General features: G+C 36.4%; 1 protein-coding gene across 1 annotated transcript; it reads right to left on the reverse strand.

The window, feature by feature from the left end:
• Positions 1-254: 254 nt before the first annotated feature.
• On the reverse strand, positions 255-15,189 carry desmb (desmin b). The gene is made up of 9 exons (XM_022222014.2): positions 14,354-15,189; positions 8,909-8,969; positions 8,526-8,621; positions 8,008-8,169; positions 6,396-6,521; positions 6,092-6,312; positions 4,545-4,588; positions 3,991-4,079; positions 255-359 (listed from the first exon to the last, which is right to left on the reverse strand). The coding sequence occupies exons 1-9, from the start codon at positions 14,926-14,928 to the stop codon at positions 318-320; spliced, it is 1,416 nt and encodes a 471-aa protein (XP_022077706.1). The 5' UTR covers positions 14,929-15,189; the 3' UTR covers positions 255-317.
• Between the last annotated feature and the right edge of the window lie 5,189 nt (positions 15,190-20,378).

The raw sequence follows: 20,378 nt of genomic DNA on the forward strand, positions 1-20,378 counted from the left end.
CATATTTCGCAGCAGAAATGAACATTTTAGGCATAATGGATTTGTGTTTCTTGCAGCCAATTTCCTCTAAATTCACAATTTTCATCGTTTCTTCAGATGTCTTTGCAGAACTACTAGGATACTTTGCAGGTACATGCATGTATTCAGCTGAAAAACGGCAGTAAAGCTGAGATAAATAAACAGATGACGTTAAATTCACCACCAACCTGCTGTCAGTTCACATACATTCAAACAAGAACAGGAAGTTTGTAAAGTCTTTCTGCTTGGTTTTATTATTTGCGCTCTTTTTTTCTTATTGAGGTTCTTCTTCTGGTCGGCTACATGATGTCCTGCTGATGCTGCGTCGACTCGCTGACGACCTGAAGACAAGAAGCAGGCAGAATTCATTAAAAGTTAATAAATTCAGATCAGGTAAAATCGAACTGTTCAGTTTACCAACAGAAAATTCATCAAATCTTGTCTTGATTGAATGCAACAAGGAGGTTAAAGGCGTCGTTTTATGTAGTAATTCACATAGAAATCTATTTTTCACCCCTTTATGGTTGTTTTTAATCTCTTTTTGATAGTTTTGTGTCTTTTGCATCATTTTACATCTTCTTTGGGTTGTTTTGTGCCTGTTTGTGATCATTTTGTGTCAGTTCATGTCTTTGGGACCATATGTAATCTCTTTATGGATACTTTTTGCCTCTATGGTTGTTTTTTCCTTCTTTTTGATTGTTTTACGTGTCTGGAGCCATTTTGGTGTCCTTTGAGTGTCTTTTGTGTCTTCTAGTGGTCACTTTCTTCCTCTTCATGGTTGTTTTTTGCCTCTGTGATTTTTGTACGTCTTGTGATAGTTTTGTGGCTTATATAATTTTCCACCTTCTTTGGGTTGTTTTGCGACAGTTTCTGATCATTTTCTTTCTGCTTTATGTCGTTTTTCATGTCTTTGGGAAATTTTTCACCTCTTTATGGTTGTTTTTTGCCCCTTTATGGTTGTTCTTTGCCTCTTTATGGTTGTTTTTTGCCTCTTTATGGTTGTTTTTGCCCCTTTATGGTTGGTTTTTGCCTCTGTGGTTGCTTTTTGCCTCTTTAAGGTTGTTTTTTGCCTCTTTATGGATGTTTTTGCCTCTTTATGGTTGTTTTTGCCCCTTTATGATTGTTTTTTGCTTCTTTAAGGTTGTTTTTTGCCTCTTTATGGTTGTTTTTGCCCCTTTATGATTGTTTTTTGCTTCTTTAGGGTTGTTTTTTGCCTCTTTATGGATGTTTGTGCCTCTTTATGGTAGTTTTGCCTCTTTATTGTTGATTTTTGCCTCTATGATTGTTTTTTGCCTCTTTATGGTAGTTTTTTTTGTCCATTTATGGTTGTGTTTTGCCCCTTTATAATTGTTTTTGCCTCTTCATGGTACTTTTCTACCTCCTTGTTGCTGTTTTTGGTTCTTTATTGTTATTTTTGCCTCTTTAAGGTTGTTTTTCATCTTTTTCTCGTTGTTTTCTGTGTGTGTCTTGAGTCTTTTTGCATCTCCTTTGGGTTGTTTTACATCTGTTTGTGGTCATTTTCTTCTCGTTTCAGGTAGTTTTTCATCTCTTGGTGTCATTTTTCACCTTTAGTTTAAGATCAGAAATGACGCAGATTAAACTGATCGATGAGTGAACAGCAAAATGGTTTAACACTTAGAAAACAATCTGCCAGTAGGGAAATCTAATTATATAAACTGATCAATTGTGAAAAATCTAGTTAAAAGATGCTTATGCTATTATCGTCATCATTATGTTTGAGGATTTGCTCTTTATTTCTCTGTGAATTTAAAGAAACAGGAACATCTGCCAGTAAATTCAGTTTCCTTTCTCGTCTCAGCTAGAAAACGATCAGAAATATTCTTGAAACCTGACTTGGTATGCAGCTGGAATAATCAGATTTTGAGAGAACGTGCAGAAAGAGGTGGATTCTGTCAGACTGAGCGTTGAGATTTAAGATAAAGCTGTTATTTTTTGTCTACTTGTTGCGACTCGCCCGTGACGTGTGTTCGGCTCAACTTGTCGCTGCATGCTTTTCCTGGGAATGATCGGGAATGTTCTCTGATGGGAAAACATCCAGGAGATCATGTTTAACCCTGACGGCTGAGCTCAGAGTTTAATCAGCTCCTGAAATCACCACAAACTCAAACTGTGACTGCAGGAAAAAAAACGTGATTTTAATGAGGACAGAAGATAACGAGGTGAACCCGGTTATCTGGAGCAGAATGACCTCTGATTACTGATCAGTGTGGACCATTAGGGTTCAGAGATGACGCAGGTTAAACTCATCGATACGTGAAAAAACAACACTTAGAAAACAGTCTGCCAGCAGGCATACCAATAAAACTTCAACAGCTGCTGCAAAATCTATTCCTATAAAGCCACAAACTGGGAGAAAATCAAGTTAAAACATGCTGGTTGTGACTGTGTGTCTCGTACATAAAAACACAATTTTTGAGTTGTTTTGCATCTATCTGTGATTATTTTGTTTCTGTTTTGTGTAGTTTTTTGTGTCTTGGGAGTCATTTTTGTCTAATTATGGTTGTTTTTTGCGCCTTTATGATTGTTTTTTTACATATTTTTTATTGCTTTTTGCCCATTTTGATTTTTTTTTGCATATTTGTTTGCTTTTTGCCTCTTTCTGATTGTTGTTTTGGCATTTGTGGTTGCTTTTTGCATCTATATGGTTGTTTTTTGCCTCTATGGTTGTTTTTTTGTATATTTTGGTTGTTTTTGCATATTGATAGTTGTTTTTTTGAATCTTTATGGCTGTTTTTTGCCTTTTTTTGATAGTTTTTTCATATTGTTGGTGTCTTTTTGTCTCTTTATGGTTGTTTTTGCATATTTTTTGTTGCTTTTTGCATCTATATGGTTGCTTTTTGCCTCTATGGTTGTTTTTTGCATATTGATAGTTGTTTTTTGAATCTTTATGGCTGTTTTTTTGGCCTTTTTTGATTGTTTTTTCATATTGTTGGTGTCTTTTTGCCTCTTTATGGTTGTTTTTGCATTGTTTTGTTGCTTTTTGCTTGTTTATGGTTGTTTTTGTATATTTTTTGTTGCTTTTTGCTTGTTTATGGTTGTTTTTTGACTCTTTATGGTTGTTTTTGTATATTTTTGTTGCTTTTTCCTTGTTTATGGTTGTTTTTTGACTCTTTATGGTTGTTTTTGCATATTTTTTGTTGCTTTTTGCTTGTGTATGCTTGCTGTTTTGACTCTTTATGGTTGTTTTTCACCTCTTTATGGGTTTTTTGTCTCTGTCACTGTGTCTTTTGAGTCGTTTTGCATCTTCTTTGGGTTGTTTTACATGTATTTCTGGTCATTTTGTGTCTATTTTATGTAGTTCTTTGGGTTATATTTGATGTCTTTCTGATTGTTGTTTGTTTCTTTATGTTTGTTTTTTGTCTCATTGTGGTTGTTTTTGTCTCGTTGAGGTTGCTTCATGTGTCTCTTGATCATTTTGCATCTCCTTGGGGTTCCCTTTGTGTTTTCAAGCGGTTACTTTTTGCCTCTTCATGGATGATTTTTGCACTTCATGGTTTTTTGGCATCTTGTTGTGATTGTTTTGTGTGTCTTTTGCATAAATCTACATCTCCTTTGATTGTTTTTCATTTGTTTTGTGATCATTTAGTTTCTGTTTTATGCAGTATTTTGTGTCTTGGGCTCATGTTTTACCTATTTATTGTTGTATTTTAGTGATTGATACGTGAAAAACAAAGTGGTTTAAATGTTACATATAAACTAACTCTGAGAAAACAGGTCAAAAGTAGTCTGCCAGTGAGGAAATCAAATTAAATCAAGTCAAAAGATGCGTGACACCAGATAAATTGTCTTCAAAGTCACCAAAGTTTGTGAGATCTTTAAATAAGAGCGCAAAGAAAGTCCCTAAACGCTAAAAATGTGAGTAATTCCTCTTATATTCTGCAGCTGCACAAGTTCAGGAGCCAATAAAGTTCGAAAACGGATCAAATATTCAACGTCAGATGTGGTTTTTACCTCTCCGTCGCGGGTCTCGATGGTCTTGATGAGGACGGTTTTCTTGGAATGCATCTCGGAAGAGCGCTGCTGGTGTTCAGGACTCGTCTCTGATCCAACAAAACATTTGTATCATCAACAGCATTGCTATTTTTAAAGGTAACGAGGAAATAAAAAGCATATTCTGGCCAAAAATACCCGAAATAAACAGCTGGAGTGAATGCATGCAGGGAAAAAATGATTGAAAAATGGCTAAAAGTGTGAAAATGTTCACTAAAAGTACAGAATAATTGATGAAAATTGAAATTTGGAGCTTAGATTATAATAAAATGACAGATTTTTAGGTTTCAACTGGATTAAAAAAACTCAACATTCACTTTTATTAACTTTTAAAATAAGAATGAGTTGAAATAAATGAGATTCAGTGCTGATAAAGTGCAAGAATTCACTTCTTCCGTGTTAATCTGATCTGAAACGACTTATTTAAACAATAGAAGGGTGGAAAAACTCCTCCTGTGGCTGTAGAATGTGCGTCCTCTAGTGGTGTGTTCAGGTAACAGCAGGTGAGTTCGTACCTCTGAAGCTTAAGGTGGAGTAGCTCTGCACAGGTAAGGCAATCCTGCAATAAAAAATATATATATAATGATGAGAAAAATGTTGAAACATGATGTAAATCTGGAATTATTTTACTTAAATCTGGATGGAATTAATCCCACAGTTATTTTAGATAATTTTAATTCACATTTTATGAGAAAATCCTCCTTTTTTTTCTTCATTTCATTACATAAAATTCACTTTCTACACCCAAAAATGAGGCAAATGAGCCACAAAATGTAAAGATAATTCACTTTTTTATTGTTTTTTATTGAATTATTAGAGATCAGCGACCAACAGACCACATCTACTTTTTATTCTTCTATATTTTAGGTTTATTTACATAATTTCAACATCTTTGCAGACATTTGCACCATTAAACCCCCTCCACTTGTTTCAGTTTACAGTTATTTCCATTATTTCTGTGTTTTGTGTGTCTTTTAGGTTGTTTTGCATCTATTTTTGGTTGTTTTGCATCAATTTGTTGTCTGTTTTCTGTAGTTTGTCATGTTTTGAGTTCGTGTTTTACCTATTTATGGTTGTTTTTAGCCTCTTTTTGTTTGTTTTTTGCCTCTTTATGGCTCTTTTATTGTCTCGTAATGCTTGTTGTTTGTCTCTCTATGGTTGTTTTTAGCCTCTTTATGGTTGTTTTAGCCTATTTATGGATTTTTTTGCCTCTTTATGGTTGTTTTAGCCTATTTATTGATTGTTTTCTGTGTCTCGTGAGTCATGTTCCATGTACTTTGGATTTTTTGCATCTGTGTTCATTTTGTTTCTGTTTCATGTCATTTTTCATGTCTTGGGGTCATATTTCACCTCTTTATGGTTGTTTTTTTTGCCTTTTTCTCATTGTTTTGTGTGTCGAGTCATTTTGCATATCTTTTGGGTTGTTTCGTCTTCTACCGGTCACTTTTTACCTCTTCATTGATGTATTTTATGGCTGTTTTACATCTCTTTTGTGGTCATATTCATCTATTCTGGTTGTTTTATGTCTCCTTTGGGGGTAATCTTCATCTTTTATAGTTGTTTTATGCCTCTTTCCATCTGTTTCGTGGTTTTTTGTGTGTTTTAGGCCAATATGCGTCATCATCTTGTGTCTCTTGCAGCTATTTGATAAAGGAAACAAATGTTCATGGTTGTTTCCCAGTTAAGATGCCCAGAAAGCCAAGGTTTCAAATTTAACTAGAGAAAGTAAAGGCTGCGGTTCAGATTTAGAAATACTGAAGACATGACTCAAGTCTCTGTCAGTTAGACATGTGTTATCACTTGTTTGCTGACGCATTATTTCTCGTAAGCTTCTGGTTTTCACTCGGATTCAAGCCTGTCAGCGTCATTTTCAGGTTTGAGAAAGTGTCTCCAGTTAAGGCGAGTTTCCCAATAACTGATTGATTCTAACAGACGATGGGGGTCATTCATGGTTCAACAGCTGAGATTAGAGGAAGTAGCCATGTAGCAGCTAATAAAAGAACATCTTTTTTCAGATGTTTAAACTCTCACAGATGTTTAAAATGAATATTCGAAGCATCACCTGCTCTCCTCCCCTTCCAGCAGCTTCCTGTAGGTGGCGATCTCCACGTCCAGCGCCATCTTGATGTTGAGCAGGTCCTGGTACTCGCGGAGGTGACGCGCCATCTCGTCCTTCATGTTGGAGATCTCGGCCTCCAGCCGGGCGATGGTGTCCTGGAAGCCGCCGGCCTCGCGTCCATGGCGGTCCTCCATGTCCCGCATCTGCCTCATCAGGGACTCGTTCTGGGGTTTGTCAGGGAGAGGAAGCGTTTAGATCTAATCTGAGCTCAGTGGCATTTGAACAGGAAGTGGAGGTTGAGACGTACGGTGCCTTTGAGCGAGTCGATCTCGCAGGTGTAGGCCTGGATCTGGTGTCGGAACTCCATGGTCTCCTGCCGGGCCTGTTTCAGAGCCTCGTTGTTCTTACTGACCGCCTGGTTCAGGTCGGACACCTGCAGGACAGACAGCAGTGTGTTTAAAAAGGTAAGTAAGGCTCAAAATCTTTATCAGTTTTTATTTCCATTCACGCAAATGCATTGGGAACGCTGCACATTTAATATTAAATCAAAACAAGAAGAAAAAACGCTTCAGATTTGGTGTTTCTTTACAGAAAGTGAAGAAAAAGAAATATTAGGCTGTTCAAGGATGCTTTTTTTGCCTTTTTGTGGTTGTTTTGTTTTACCTCTCCGTGTTTGTTTATTGCCTCTGTGGTTGTTTATTACCTCTTTGTGGGTTTTTTTTTTTGCCTTTTCTTAGTTGTTTTGCCTTTTTGTGGTTATTTTTTTTGCCTCTTTGTGTTTTTTCCCTTTTCTTGGTTTTTTGCCTTTTTGTGGGTGTTTATGCAGCTTTGTGTTGTTGTTTTTTTTTACTTTTCTTAGTTGTTTTTGCCTCTCTGTGGTTATTTTGTGCCTCTGTGAAATGTTTTTTTTGCCTTTTCTTGGCTGTTTTTTTGCCTTTTTGTGGGTGTTTTTGCCACTTTGTGTTTTTTTTTTTGCCTTTTCTTAGTTGTTTTTGCTTCTTTGTGGTTGTTTATTGCCTCTATGGTTGGTTTTTGTCTCTGTGGTTGTTTGTTTCCTCGTTGAGATACTTTTTTGCTTCTTCATGGTTGTTTTTGTCAACCTGCAGTCTGGACTGATTCCAGCTGTGTGAAGACCATGATCCAGATCCACCTGGCAGACATGAGGAGTGATCGACCTGGAGCTTCAGACCTTGTTCTTCCCACCGTGTTGGTCCACAACCTGGATCCTTCCTCCAACAAGACCATCTTTTTACGACTGATTTGTGTGTCTTCTTAATCAGTTCCATCTCCTTTGGATTGTTTTGTTCCTTTCATCTTCTATGCCATCTTTTTGTCATTATTTACCGTTTTGTGGTTGTTTATTGCCTCTTTGAGGTTGTTTATTGCCTTTTTTGTGGTTGTTTTTTGTTTCTCTGTGGTTATTTTTGCTTCTTCATGGTTGTTTATTGCCTCTTTGGGACTGTTTTTGCCACTTTGCAGTTGTTGTTTACCTTTTTGAGGTTGTTTTTTTTTACCTTTTTGAGGTTGTTTGTTGCCTAGTTGTCATTGGTTTTGCCTCTTCATGGTTGTTTTTCTGCCTCTTCAAGGTTGTTGGTTTCCTCTTTGTGATTTTTAGTTGCCTCTTTTTGATTTCTTGTTGCCTCTTTGTGGTTGTGTTTGATGGGCAGAAGAAATGATAATAGATGATTTAAACCACTGTTGCTGTTAGTCTCATTTACCTGCCCACAGGTACTTAGGATTGGGAACCAGTTATTCAGTCTTTGATTGTTTCTCCAGTGGTTTCATGTTTGGATGGGAAACATTAAGTCTGAAAACTACATGACATTGGCCTTTTAAAATGTTTAATAGTTAAAACTTCAGCCTCAACCAGTGAAGCAGCTGCAGCAAACTGTAGTTAGCACCGACAACATGTCTCTGACCTTGGACTTGTACCACTCCTCAGCCTCGGCGATGTTCTTGGCGGCGATGCCTTCATACTGAGCTCGGATGTCTCGAAGCGCCGCCGTCAGGTCCGGCTTGGACATGTCCATCTGGATCTGGACCTGGGTCTCCTGCATCTGGGTCTGCAGCTCACGGATCTCCTACAGGAGGACAAAAAAAAAGAGGTGGAGGAAGGTTGGTGCAGTGCAATGACAGAGTGCTGCTTGGATTTATGTGCATTTGTCTGTAGAACACAGACAGATTAAAGGGATTAGCTTTGTGTCTGTCTGCACTAAAAGCCTCAAAATCAGCCTAAAAACTGGAATGGAACTGGAATACGGCAATGAAGATGCAGAAAAACTGCCAAAAACATGGTGAGGTTGAGGAAATAAAACAAATATTTGCCATCAGAGCGCTACAGTTTTCTAATTTCTGCACCAAAGTGACGATATTTCTGTGTGAGGTGGATGACAGCGGCTGGATTTTAAGTTTTAAAGGATGCAGCGTAAATACAAACCTCCTCGTGGATCTTCTTCAGGAAGGCGATCTCCTCCTGCAGCGTCTCGATGCGTCTCTCCAGGTCCAGACGGGCCAAAGTGGCAGCGTCCACGTCCTGCAGAAGATTCAGATTTACAGCTAAATGTTCTGGAAACATCAGCTGATGACAAATAACTGAAAACACTGAGAGAGTAAGCTGAGATCAGAAACTATTCAACCTTCAAACAAGCAAACAAAGGAGCCAAACAAACTGTGGAGCCAGAAAATGTCAAAAATTCAACTTTAAGATGCTTAAAAGCTGACTGAAAATAGATGAAACTCAACAATACTCAACGGCACACAACAACACCCAACAACTCATTGTCGTTAACCGGATTCCTTGAATGTGATTTCATCTCTTACCGCTCTGAAAGTAGACAGGTTGTTCTCTGCTTCCTCCTTTTCTAGAATCTCCTGCTGCAGTCTGGAAACAGAGAAAACAACACAATTGATTCAGCAGCAACTTTATCTTGAACTAAAACTTTAACTAGAACTTTAACTTTAAATTAAACTAAAACTTTAACTGGAACTTTAATTTGAACTTCAACTTCATCTAGAACTTCAACCAGATCTTTCAAGAAATATCAACCAGAAAATAGCAACAAGCACATAAACACACAACAACAACAACATTACACACAACAACAATACACACAAGCAAAACCCAACAACACACAAAACAACACACACAAAACCCTAGATATCCCCATTTACAGGTAATTTACACATTTTCTTTTGAATTCGTTCAGAAAATAAATCCTTTTATGATAAATAATAAACCTCTTCATCCTCTTTGACAGCGAACACGTGTTTATTTCTGTGTTGAGGCAGAAATCATCTCTAAATCAAAATGTGCTGAAGGCCAGTAAGTTAAAGCTGCATTTTTATTTCACTGTGATGATTATTTGATGTTTACATTTGAAGCGTCGTCTTCAACAAAACTGGCGCTTCAGATGTAAACCACAGACGGAGGAAGAACAGATCGCTGCAGATCCTCCAGATCTTTCCTCTCCTTTTATAGAAGACGGCGGCGTCAACATCGCTGTGGGACGACGACTAACTTTGGTCAGAGTCGTCATCATTTTATTACCGTAGATCAGAGCAAATAACTTCAGGACTCATTACTGTTGGAGAAAAACACAGCTGATGCAGAAGTCAGAGCTTCATCACGTGTCCGGTTTCAAACTGAGCATCACTGTCAGTTCTAAATTTAAACTGCAGCATATGTTTGTGTATTTATAGATGCAGAATGTCTCAATAATTATCAGTCTATTTTAAGTCTTTGCATTAGGGTCTGTTATTCCTTCATATCTTGACTTTTAATAGACAGGAAGAGTTGTAAATCAACCTTGTCCTCAGCAATTACACAGGAAAATCTGATTTTATGCTGCATTAATTTGATGATCTTTACAGTTATACACCAAGTGGAACTAAAAGAATGTAATTATCAGCAAAACTTGCAGATTTAGAAGTAAATAATATGTGACAAGGGTAATTTCAGAGTGCTATATTGAGTTAAAATACTGACATATCTTTAGGCCTTTAGAGCTTTAAATATCAGGCTAACTAGCTTCAGAAAATGTCATACAAAGCTAAAATGCAAAGATAAACTTGATTTTCTTTCGTATGTAATCTTATCTTACACTAGATATTAAGCTAGCAATTAGCAAATGATGCTACAAGCTAAATGGAATTAAAAGAATGTAACTATCAGTATTTATAGTATTAAAAGTAATTATTAATGTTAAGAGGCCCATTTCAGAGTATTATATTGATATGCTGAAATATCTTTAGGCCTACTGCACTGCTAACATCCAGATTAGAACTTTAGCAGGCTAACTAGATTTGGAACACTTTCAGCACTGTCCTAAAAAGATAAAATGCAAGACTAAACCTGATTTTTTTGGGGATATCCAGTCTTATATCAGCTAAACAGTATGTTGCTTTCGAAATGTGGGATTGTTATGGAAGTAAAAGCTTGTAAAAACCAAAGAGCCGCCGTCTAGCTAGTGAGGTAGCTGGTGAGATAGTGCTAGCTGGCGCTATTTTCCCTTTTTTAAAAATCTATTTTTTATTTTTTTGTTTGTATTTTAAACAAAAACAATATCTAAGTATGTTAAATCACCAAAATAATTCAGTTGCATCTAATGAAGAAAGTAATACTAGATATTAAGCTAGCAGTTAATAAGTGCTGCTACAAGCTAATTAGCCTAAGTAGGATTAAAATAATGTAATTATCAGCAACATTTACAGTATTGAAAGTAAACAATAATGTTAAGATGCCCATTTCAGAGTGTTTTTTAAGCTAAAAAATGTCTTTGGCCTTTTGAGCTTTGACTTTAAATAGCAAGCTAACTAGCTTCAGAAACACTTTCAGCACTGTCTTACAAAGCTAAAATCCAAAACTGAACCTATTTTTTTCATTCTATTTAATCTTATAACAGCTAAATAGTATGCTGCTATCGAAATGTGGGATTTTTATGGAAATAAAATCTTGTGAAAACCAAACAGCAGCAGCTGCACTCTGGCTAGTTAAAGCTAGCAAATGTGCCCATTTCCCCCCCATTTTTTTGCATTTTCAAAAAAAATAAATACCTCAGTATGTTGAATCACCAAAATAATTAATCTAAATTTAACCACAGGAGTTGGAAAAAGAAACATTAGATATTGAGTTCGCAGGTAGCAAGTGCTGCCTCAAGCTAACTGGCCTAGCTTAGTGGAATAGGAATAGCTGACATTTCTTCTAGTGAAATATATGTCATTAATTTGAATTGAACTACATTTAGACCATAAATTTTAATTGATTCAATTACAAGATGCATTTAATAAACTTAAAACCAGAAACAAAAGTAAAATAAGAGCATATTTTGCTTGCTAAGAGCATTTTTCTTCGCAATCTTTAAACTGAAACTGTTACATTATATTTAAGTTTTGTGCTAAGTCAGTCATACTAATTAATAATCAACCTTAAAGAGCATAAAATTATAATTTTCTGACTTAAATATCAGTTTAGCGAAGAATCATTTGTTCTTTTTGCTCCTCATTTCATTGTTTTTAGTTATTACCTTTGTAGCATTATGATTTCATGTATTCTGAAGCATATATTATGCTACTATATGTATAGTTTTTACTTTTTGGAAATTCTTAGAGTTTATATTCTGATGTAGATCTTATATGTTGCAACTAATATCCATCATACACACTGAAATACTAATTTTATTGCTTGTTTTTTTTGTTTTTGCACCATAATTAGCTGTATCAATATCATTATTGTCAATAATTCTGTGTTTTCATGATTTTAAAACTCTGTTTCATGCCTCTAATACTTTCTATGATCCCAGGCATTATTTATTTAACAGTTTTATTTGCCTCCTACCAAAAACACGCTCTATAAGAAGCGTTCACCCACCAGCAGTCAGAGTCCTAAGTAGGCTTCGACAACATCTTCCTCCCACTGCATCAACACTGAGTCATCTTATTTTCTGTCTTTTTGCATAAAGAATTATGATAAACATTGTAATTTTCATGGTGAAAGGCTCACTCCGTCAGTCTGTGGAGCCAAACACATGCAGAAACATTTGGCTGATCCCCTAAAAAGCAGATTATCTGTCAGGGTTTAAAAATACTTCCTGTAACTACAACAAACACCAGATAACAACTCCCTCGTCTCCCACACGGCCAGTTAAATCCATCAGCCTCATTCATCCTCCGCTTCATGTGGTCGCTGAGATATTAACATGCTTCACTTTCTCTTAAACTAACTTTCACAAACAGATTCTCCTTTTTCTGGGGCTTAATCACAAATACAGATACTGCAGAGTCCCTTTTAGCAAAACACAAACCCTGTCTTTTTTTTTAAAATCATATATTTTATATCCTTTGATCACTATTTTCCATCTAATAGAATTATATGCAGCCTACTCATTTGTTTCTTAAAAAAACTGAGAAATGAATAAATACACGCAAACACCTCCTTTACTTTAACTGAAAGTACATTATTTTGTCTTGCATTCATTTTTTGGTGACGTTTCCACAACGTTGGCTAACATTAGGTTCTAATAATGTTTCTAAGAAAACATGTTCTTGAGGATATTTATCATTTTAAATCAGGTTTGTGGATAAAAATGCTCTGAAAAAATGTTCTGAGAAGTTCCAGTAACATTTCCAAGGGCAACTTCTGCTTAAAAGTGGAAATAAGTCCAAAGATATTCCAAAAATATGCTTTTTTTTAAACATCTGCCAAATGTCCTTCCTTTTTTCCTAACTGTAAAATGTTCATTTATGAATAAAATAAAAATCTGAGGCCTCTTTAACACTTCTTGAACTTCGGTTTTACAACTTTTTTGTTATCATGAAACATAATTTCACCACCAAATGTTCTCTGAATGTTCCAGTGAGAACTTAATTCACATTTTACATTACAGGAACATTATTTGAAATTAAAATAATATTTAAATTTTAATGTTTTCTTCAGCATATAAGTAGAACTTACAGATAATATTAGCAAATGTTGTGGGAACATTCCCTGTTTACTGGTGTTGCTGGAAGTTAACAGAGACAAAACGTAACATTCTGAGGATGAAGAACGATCTCAAACCAACATCCAAAAAATGTGTTATTGATGCTTCAGAAGACGTAAAGTGTTGTTAGAAGACGTTAACGGAGGGAGAACGTTTTATATGGAATGTTCTCGCTGCAGCATTCGGAAAATGTTTTTTAAAAAGTAGAATCAAGGCCTCAGAAGACAGAAAGTTTTGGAAAACATAAACAAAGATTGAACTGTTTTTCTGGAATGTTCTGAGAACGCTTTGAGGGATGTGTTGGGGACGTTCCGAAAATGTTTTTTAAAAAGTGGAATCGACACCTCAGAAGACAGAATGTGTCGTTAGAAGACATAAACAAAGATAGAACGTTTTGTCAGGAATATTCTGAGAAGGTTTCAGGGATGTTTTGGCAACGTTCTCAATGCAAATGTTTGGAAAATGTGTTTTAAAAAGTGGGATCAGAAGACAGAAAGTGTTGTTAGAAGGCATCAACAAAAGCAACACATTTTGTGTGGAATGTTCTGAGGATGTTTTGAGAACGTTCTCAACACAATGTCAGGAAAATGTTTTTAAAAAGTGGAATCGAGGCCTCAGAAGACAGAAAGTTTTAGAAAATGTAAACAAAAGTAGATCGTTTTGTCTGGAATGTTCTGAGAAGGTTTTGGGGGCATTCTCGACATAACATTCGGAAAATGTTAAAAAAAAAACTGTAATCAGAAAACAGAATGTGTTGTTAGAAAACGTTATTGAAGGAAGAACAGTTTGTCTGGAATGTTCTGAGAAGGTTTCAGGGATGTTTTGGGGATGTTCTCAATGCAACATTTCAAAAATGTTTTTAAAAAGTGGATGTGATTCATGTGATTTGACATGTTAAAGGTAGAACATCTGCAGCGTTCTGAGGATGTTTTTCTCCACAGTCCTCTTTTTGATTCACGCTATTCTAGAGTTTTAATCAGATCTAAGGAGCTCCAAATTCTGATATTGTTGCTTAAATATCAGCTTGGATAGGAATATTTTTTTCTGTTTTTGTATCTAATCTTACTGTTTTTAGTCATTATCCTTTTTAATAAAGTAAACCATTTTGAAAACATTCTTAAAATGTCTAAACATTTTAATCCTCCTTTTCATAAGAGCATTCAGTGAACTTAAAAGAAATCTACAACTGGAAACGTAACTGGAACATTTTAGAGCAAAAATCCGTCACACCTACAGCATTCCTGATGCCCTCTTAAAGACACGCTAACCCCCTCGTAGCTCCGCCCACCTGAGTTTGATCTTGTCCAGGTCGTCCACCAGGTTGTCTCGCTCCACCTCTAGCCGCGACCTCTGATTGGTCAGGATCTCCACCTGCCTCCTCAGCTCGCTCATCTCCTCCTCGTACAGGTCGGCGATGCGTGTCGGCTCGCGGCCCCTCAGACGCTCCACCTCCACCACCAGCGCCTGGTTCTGCTGCTCCAGGAAGCGGACCTTCTCGATGTAGCTGGCGAAGCGGTCGTTCAGGTGCTGCAGCTCGGCCTTCTCGTTGGTCCTCGTGGTCAGGAACTCCTGGTTGAGGGCGTCTGCCAGGCTGAAGTCCAGCGTCTCGCCCATGCCGGCGTAGGAGCGCCCGACGGAGGCCCTGGAGGTGGCCATGGGCCGGCCGTAGTAGCTGGAGGAGACCCTGTAGGCCGGCGTGGAGCTGCTCCTGGTCACCTCGTAGACCCTGGAGGTCACATGACCACCACTGCCGCCGCCGTGGCCCAGCAGGGAGCGGTTGAGGGAGGGCGAGGCGTAGGTGCCGTGCCCAAAGGTCCGGCGGTAGGAGGAGGCGGTCTGAGCGGAGGAGCTGTAGGAGGCCATGTTGGAGGAATCTGGTGAGGGCTGCAGCAGAGACGAGCACTGAAGAAGAAGCTGCTGCCCCCAGATATTTGTAGTTACCCTCAGTGTTACCCCTCCTCCCTGGGAACTGCCCTCACCCTCCCTGTCCGTCGCTCAGCTCACTTCTGTATCCTGTCCCCCTCTGCTTTATCTCTCTCTACCTTTCTCTTTGTCCTTCACTTTTTCTTCTTCTCCTTTTTCTACATCTTCTACTTCTTCTTCTTCTTCTTTTTCTTCTTCTTCTTCATCTTCTTCCTCTTCTTCTTCTTCTGTTTTTCTTCTTTTCATCCTTATTCTCTTTCTCATTCTTCTCCTCATCTTCTTTCTCTTCTTCTGTTTTCCTTCTTCTCTATACTCTTTATCTTCCTTCTCTTTTTCATCTTCTTCTCCTTCTCCTTGTTTTCTCCTTCTTCTTCTCCTTCCTCTTCTCCTCCATATTCTTCTTCCTCTTCCTGTTTTTCTTCTTTGTCTCCTTTGTTTTTCTTCTGTATTTTCTCCTCCATTCTCCTCTTCTTCTCCATGATCTTTTTCTTCTTCAGTTTTTCTTCTTCTCTTTCTTGTTCTCCTCTTCCTCCATTTTCTCTTCTTCTACTTCTTCTCCTCCTCCTCCTCCCCTCCCATCATCTTCTTCTTTTTCCTTTCTTCTTCTTCTTCTATTTCTTCTTTCCTCTTCCTCGTCTTTCTCATCACTTTATCATATTTTCTTTTTAAATCGCTCTTTTTTTTCATATTGTCTGCACCCCAATAATCGTAAAAGTAAAAACTAAAGATCAGAAATGGAACTTAAAACAACACATCTATTCTTCTAAAAGGTTGAAATTTCTATCTAACCAAACTACGGTACAATGAACGTAAAACAAGGATTGTGAAGAAGAACGGACGTTTATATTTACCCGACAAGGACCTCTGGTGGTCATGCAGATAACAACAGTTTAGTCTTTGAGGTAAAGGCACGATATCATTTTGTTTTAAAAGCAATGCTAGCAGCTGTGCTAATGCTAAAGTTGTGCATTTCACCTCTCAACATTGCAAAACTATCACCACAAATGTGCAACACGAAGTTTCTACTTGCCAGATGTTGTCGCAGACATTTTTTTGGCTTTTTTTTAAAGAGTTGTTTATTACAGCTACATTTTATTGTGAAGCAACTTCTAGACATCCTTGGTAGTTTCAGAAAAGAACCAACACAATATAGCTTAGTCTGGGGTGGATGGATGGGTCAACAAAACATTGAGTCTAATCACAGGAGAACAGTTTGTTGTTTCTTTCAACCGTAACCTAAACCATGAGTCTCTTTAGAGGTCTTTTGCTTCTCTTTCGGGTTATTTGACATCTATTTAGTATATTTTTGTTTATTTTTGTCGTTTTAAATTTCTGTTGTTTTTTGTGGTAATCTGGAGTCTCGGTTAATGTTTATGTGTCTTTTTGAGGTTATTTTGAGCCTATTTGTTGCTGTTTTGCATCGCTTTGTAGTTGTTTTGAGTTCCTAGCTTATTGTCTTGTCTCATTTTGTGTTCAATTTGAGTCTCTTTGTTGATGCTTTGCATCAATTTGTAGCTGTTTTGAGATGCTTTGCAGTTGCTTTGAGTCTCTTTGTAGTTGTTTTGAGTCTCTTTGTAGTTGCTTTGAGTCTCTTTGTAGTTGTTTTGAGTCTCTTTGTAGTTGTTTTGAGACTATTTGTGGTTGTTTTGCATCTCTTTGAGGTTCTTTTGAGACTCTGTAGTTGTTTTCCATGTCATTGTACTTGTTTTGTATCTCTTTGTGGCTGTTTGAGGGTCTCTGTAGTTGTTTTAAGACTCTTTGTAGTTGTATTGAGACTCTTTGTAGTGGTTTTGCATCTATTTGTGGTTGTTTTGAGTCTATACATATTTGTAGCTGTTTTGAGTCCCTATCTAATAATTTTGTGTGTTTGTGTGGTGGTTTTGAGTCTCTGTCATGATTTCACATCCTTTTGTGGTTGTTTTGAGTCTATACATATTTGTTTTGCTTCATTCTGTATTCAGTTTGAGTCTCTTTGTCATAATTTTGCATCTCTTTGTACTTGTTTTGAGACTCTTCGTGGTTTGTTTTGACACTATTTGGTAATGTGTTGCATCTCTTTGTCATGGTTCTCAACTTCTTTGTAATTGTTTTGCTCCTTTTTTGGTTGTTTTGAGTCTCTTAGTTGTCACTTTGCATCTGATTGTGGTCATTTAGGGTAGCTTTTTTGTTTTAATCTCTTTTTGGTTGTTTTTTAGTCTGCGTAAGGATATTTGGAGTCTTTTTTGATCATTTAGAGTCACTTCGTTATTGTTTTTCATCTCTCTGTGGTTGGTTAAAGAGAATTTAAGATTATTATGAGTCTCTTTGTGGTTATTTTGAATGTTTTTGTGGTTGTTTGGAGTTTTTTTCTTTCTAACTACACATTTTATCCTTAAAACAATCTTTATTTGTAGCAAATGGTCTTGTGGATCCTTTGTGATGGATTGCAGATAAGTGAAGACAATCACGAATCGTTTTGGAAAGCGATGATAAACTACGTATTTGGTCATTTTGTATAAAGGACTTGTTGAATCATGCTTGATGAAAAAATGTCCTCCTTTTGGTGCTGTGATCTCATGCAATAACAACGTGAGGATGCGAGAACAGTGGCTTTCAAAGTTCTGCATCGTCCTCACATGGCGAGGCGTCCCAGGTTGTTAATGAGGGCAGAGGAAGGGAAGCGCTCCGACTAACCTGCCTTAAAAAGGAAAACTATCCCATCCTGACGGACTGCAGACCCTCCCAGAGCTGAAAGACGCCCACATTCACTGACAATGTGTGCCATTAATGATGATGTCATTAGCATGTCTGACAGGGAAGGGAGTTTAAAGGGAGGTTTCCCTCTGCCAGCACACATGCTGCCAACTCTTGAGTAAAAAAAAACCCTGTCTGAGTCATTTTTTTATTTATACGTTTATTTAATGTGGACAGAACAAGAAACATTATTACTGAATATCTCAAATTTATCTTTCACACAGCTTTAGAATTCTGTCATCGTTTCAGTCTGGTTTTCACAAAAATAGTGCTGTTACTGCTCCATGAAGGTCATAAATGATCTAACTGAAGCTCTCAACAAGAAGCAATGCTCTTTGTACCTCTTTATTCACTGTTCAAAGGCGTTGTTGATCAAGTAACTTCAATCAAACGTCTTTTAGCTGTTGGTATTTCTCAACAAGCAGTTGGGTGATTTCTAAATTTTCTTACATGCAGAATCCAGGCTGTTCAGATAGAGAGCTCTACCTCTCAGGTATTCCAAGTGAAAAAGGACGTCCCTCAAGGTTCTGTGCTGGGCCCATTTTTATTCACTTTTTACAGAAATAACCTCGGACAGAATATTCCAAACTCAAATATTCATTTCTACGCTGATGGCACGTCATATACAGAGCAGCACTCACTCCTGCTGAGGCTGTTCAGCATTTACAACTTATGTTTGATAGAATTTATGAACAACTTTGTCATCTGCAACTTGTTTTCAATGCAGACAAAGAAAAATACATGTTCTATACTACTTCAGCATCTGCGAGATCAGCACTGTCTGGAAGGATTTTAACTAGAAACAGTCAACAAATTGAGTTGGTATCTGGCATACATTTTTATTAAAAGTTAATAAAAGAGGTTTTTATGTTCATTATGGTCATGTCTTTACAAATTCCACAATTATTCATTTTGGAAATAATCACTTATTAATAAAAAATGACTGGATATCTCTAAAATGTCAACTAAATACCTGTCTCAATTTAATAACAACCACCTTCTAATGAGCTAAATAATAAAAATTAATAATAATAATAGTAATAATAATAATAATAATACATCAAATTTATATAGCGCTTTTTAGGTCACTCAAAGACACTTTACAAGACAGACAGACAGACAAAGGGAAAAAATAAAATAAAAATAAAATGAGCTTATTCAGAAATAGTTTGGATTGTGTTTTTTTTTTAAATTTAGTTGAGATAATCATGACAGATATTTCTTTTTGGCAATATATCAAATTTTAGATGGAAAATAACAAATTGTGTCTGTGTCAAAGAAATCACTTTCCACTAAGTTCCCCATTACAAAAACACCTCTCCAGGAAGTGTGTTGATTCCAGATCACAGGACCTGCTCCACATGATGTCATTTCCTCCTGAAGAAAAGACTGACCAGACTCCAAAGCTTTTCAGAGTTATTTAAAATAAAGTAGTCAACAGGTTTACGACAATATCTTCACAAATAACTTTCAATTTCAGTTTTACCCAATTGTATATATAATATTTAGAAGAATCTTTCTGTAAAAATGCCATGTGGTGTTTGGTTGTAGGTGTTTATGTTAAAGACTTTTTTCTACCTATGCTTATATTTTAAGGAAATATTTTTCTACTTATTTTTATATTTTTAAGACATTTCTCTGCTTATGTTTATATTTTTAGATCATATTTTTCTACTTATATTTATATCTTTTGATCATATTTTTTTTATTTATATTTACCGGTATATTTTCAGGACATATTTTTCTACTTATGTTTATCTATATATTTTGTACTGTTTATATTTGTGACTAATAATGGTAGCAACTGTAACATCAGCAACTTCCAGTCTGGAGTCAATAAAGCATTTCACCAGGTAAAAACAACAACAATAAAAATAACAACAATAATAATTGTTATAATAATAATAATCTAAAGTGTACACTGTACCAGTAAGTAAAATACTCATATAATAAAATAAATAGTATGCAGTGTAATAATCATGATTAAAATGATTTTTTTTTACTATTATTATGTCCTATTTTTACAGGTTGGTAACTTTAAAATACCACTACATCTACCATGATGCAGTTTTCTAGCACAAACACTGTGACTGAAATCTCATTAAAACTTCCAAATGATTTAATTTCATTCATTAAAGTTGTATTTTAGAGATTGCAAAAGATGATGTTTTTAAATTTCACTTACAAAAAACATCAGTAAATCATATTAAATAGAGTCCAATGTCCAAATATATCACACAAATACAGACGAGTACTCAGAAAATATTATAATAATGCTTATAGTTGTTACAATCATGCAAAAAATTCCCCACAGACAGCAGTTGTAATCTTTAATTCATAATCAGTTTATGGATCAATGCAGGTGATCAGCTCCTGAAAATAATCTTTAAAACAACCTCAGACATTTTTGGCCTCATTTTCTAACTTAATATTTCATATTTAATGTAATTTAGGAATAAATTCCTGTGCAGTCTTGTTCAGCATGTTCAACACAGCAGCCTGTAAGTCTCACATCCCATAAGAGAAACTGAATTCTGCTGCTTTTCATCCCTCTGGAGTTCCTCAGGAGCAGCAGAGTCGACAGCCGGAGTAAACACCTCCTCCTCTCAGGGCTTTATAAGGCCGGTTCCTGCTCCGGGGGGACGTTTAGGGTAAAC

This window comes from Acanthochromis polyacanthus, chromosome 22, assembly GCF_021347895.1.
Source record: "Acanthochromis polyacanthus isolate Apoly-LR-REF ecotype Palm Island chromosome 22, KAUST_Apoly_ChrSc, whole genome shotgun sequence".
Lineage (NCBI taxonomy): Eukaryota > Metazoa > Chordata > Actinopteri > Pomacentridae > Acanthochromis > Acanthochromis polyacanthus.

What these genes read in the sequence shown, in the direction of transcription:
- desmb (XM_022222014.2), bottom strand. Translation starts at nt 14,928, where the DNA reads ATGGCCTCCTACAGCTCCTCCGCTCAGACCGCCTCCTCCTACCGCCGG. An exon ending in CTGGACAAGATCAAACTCAG is followed by an intron (nt 8,970 to 14,353) that starts GTGGGCGGAGCT and finishes CTCTGTTTCCAG; the next exon opens with ACTGCAGCAGGAGATTCTAG. An exon ending in TGAAGAAGATCCACGAGGAG is followed by an intron (nt 8,170 to 8,525) that starts GTTTGTATTTAC and finishes GTCCTCCTGTAG; the next exon opens with GAGATCCGTGAGCTGCAGAC.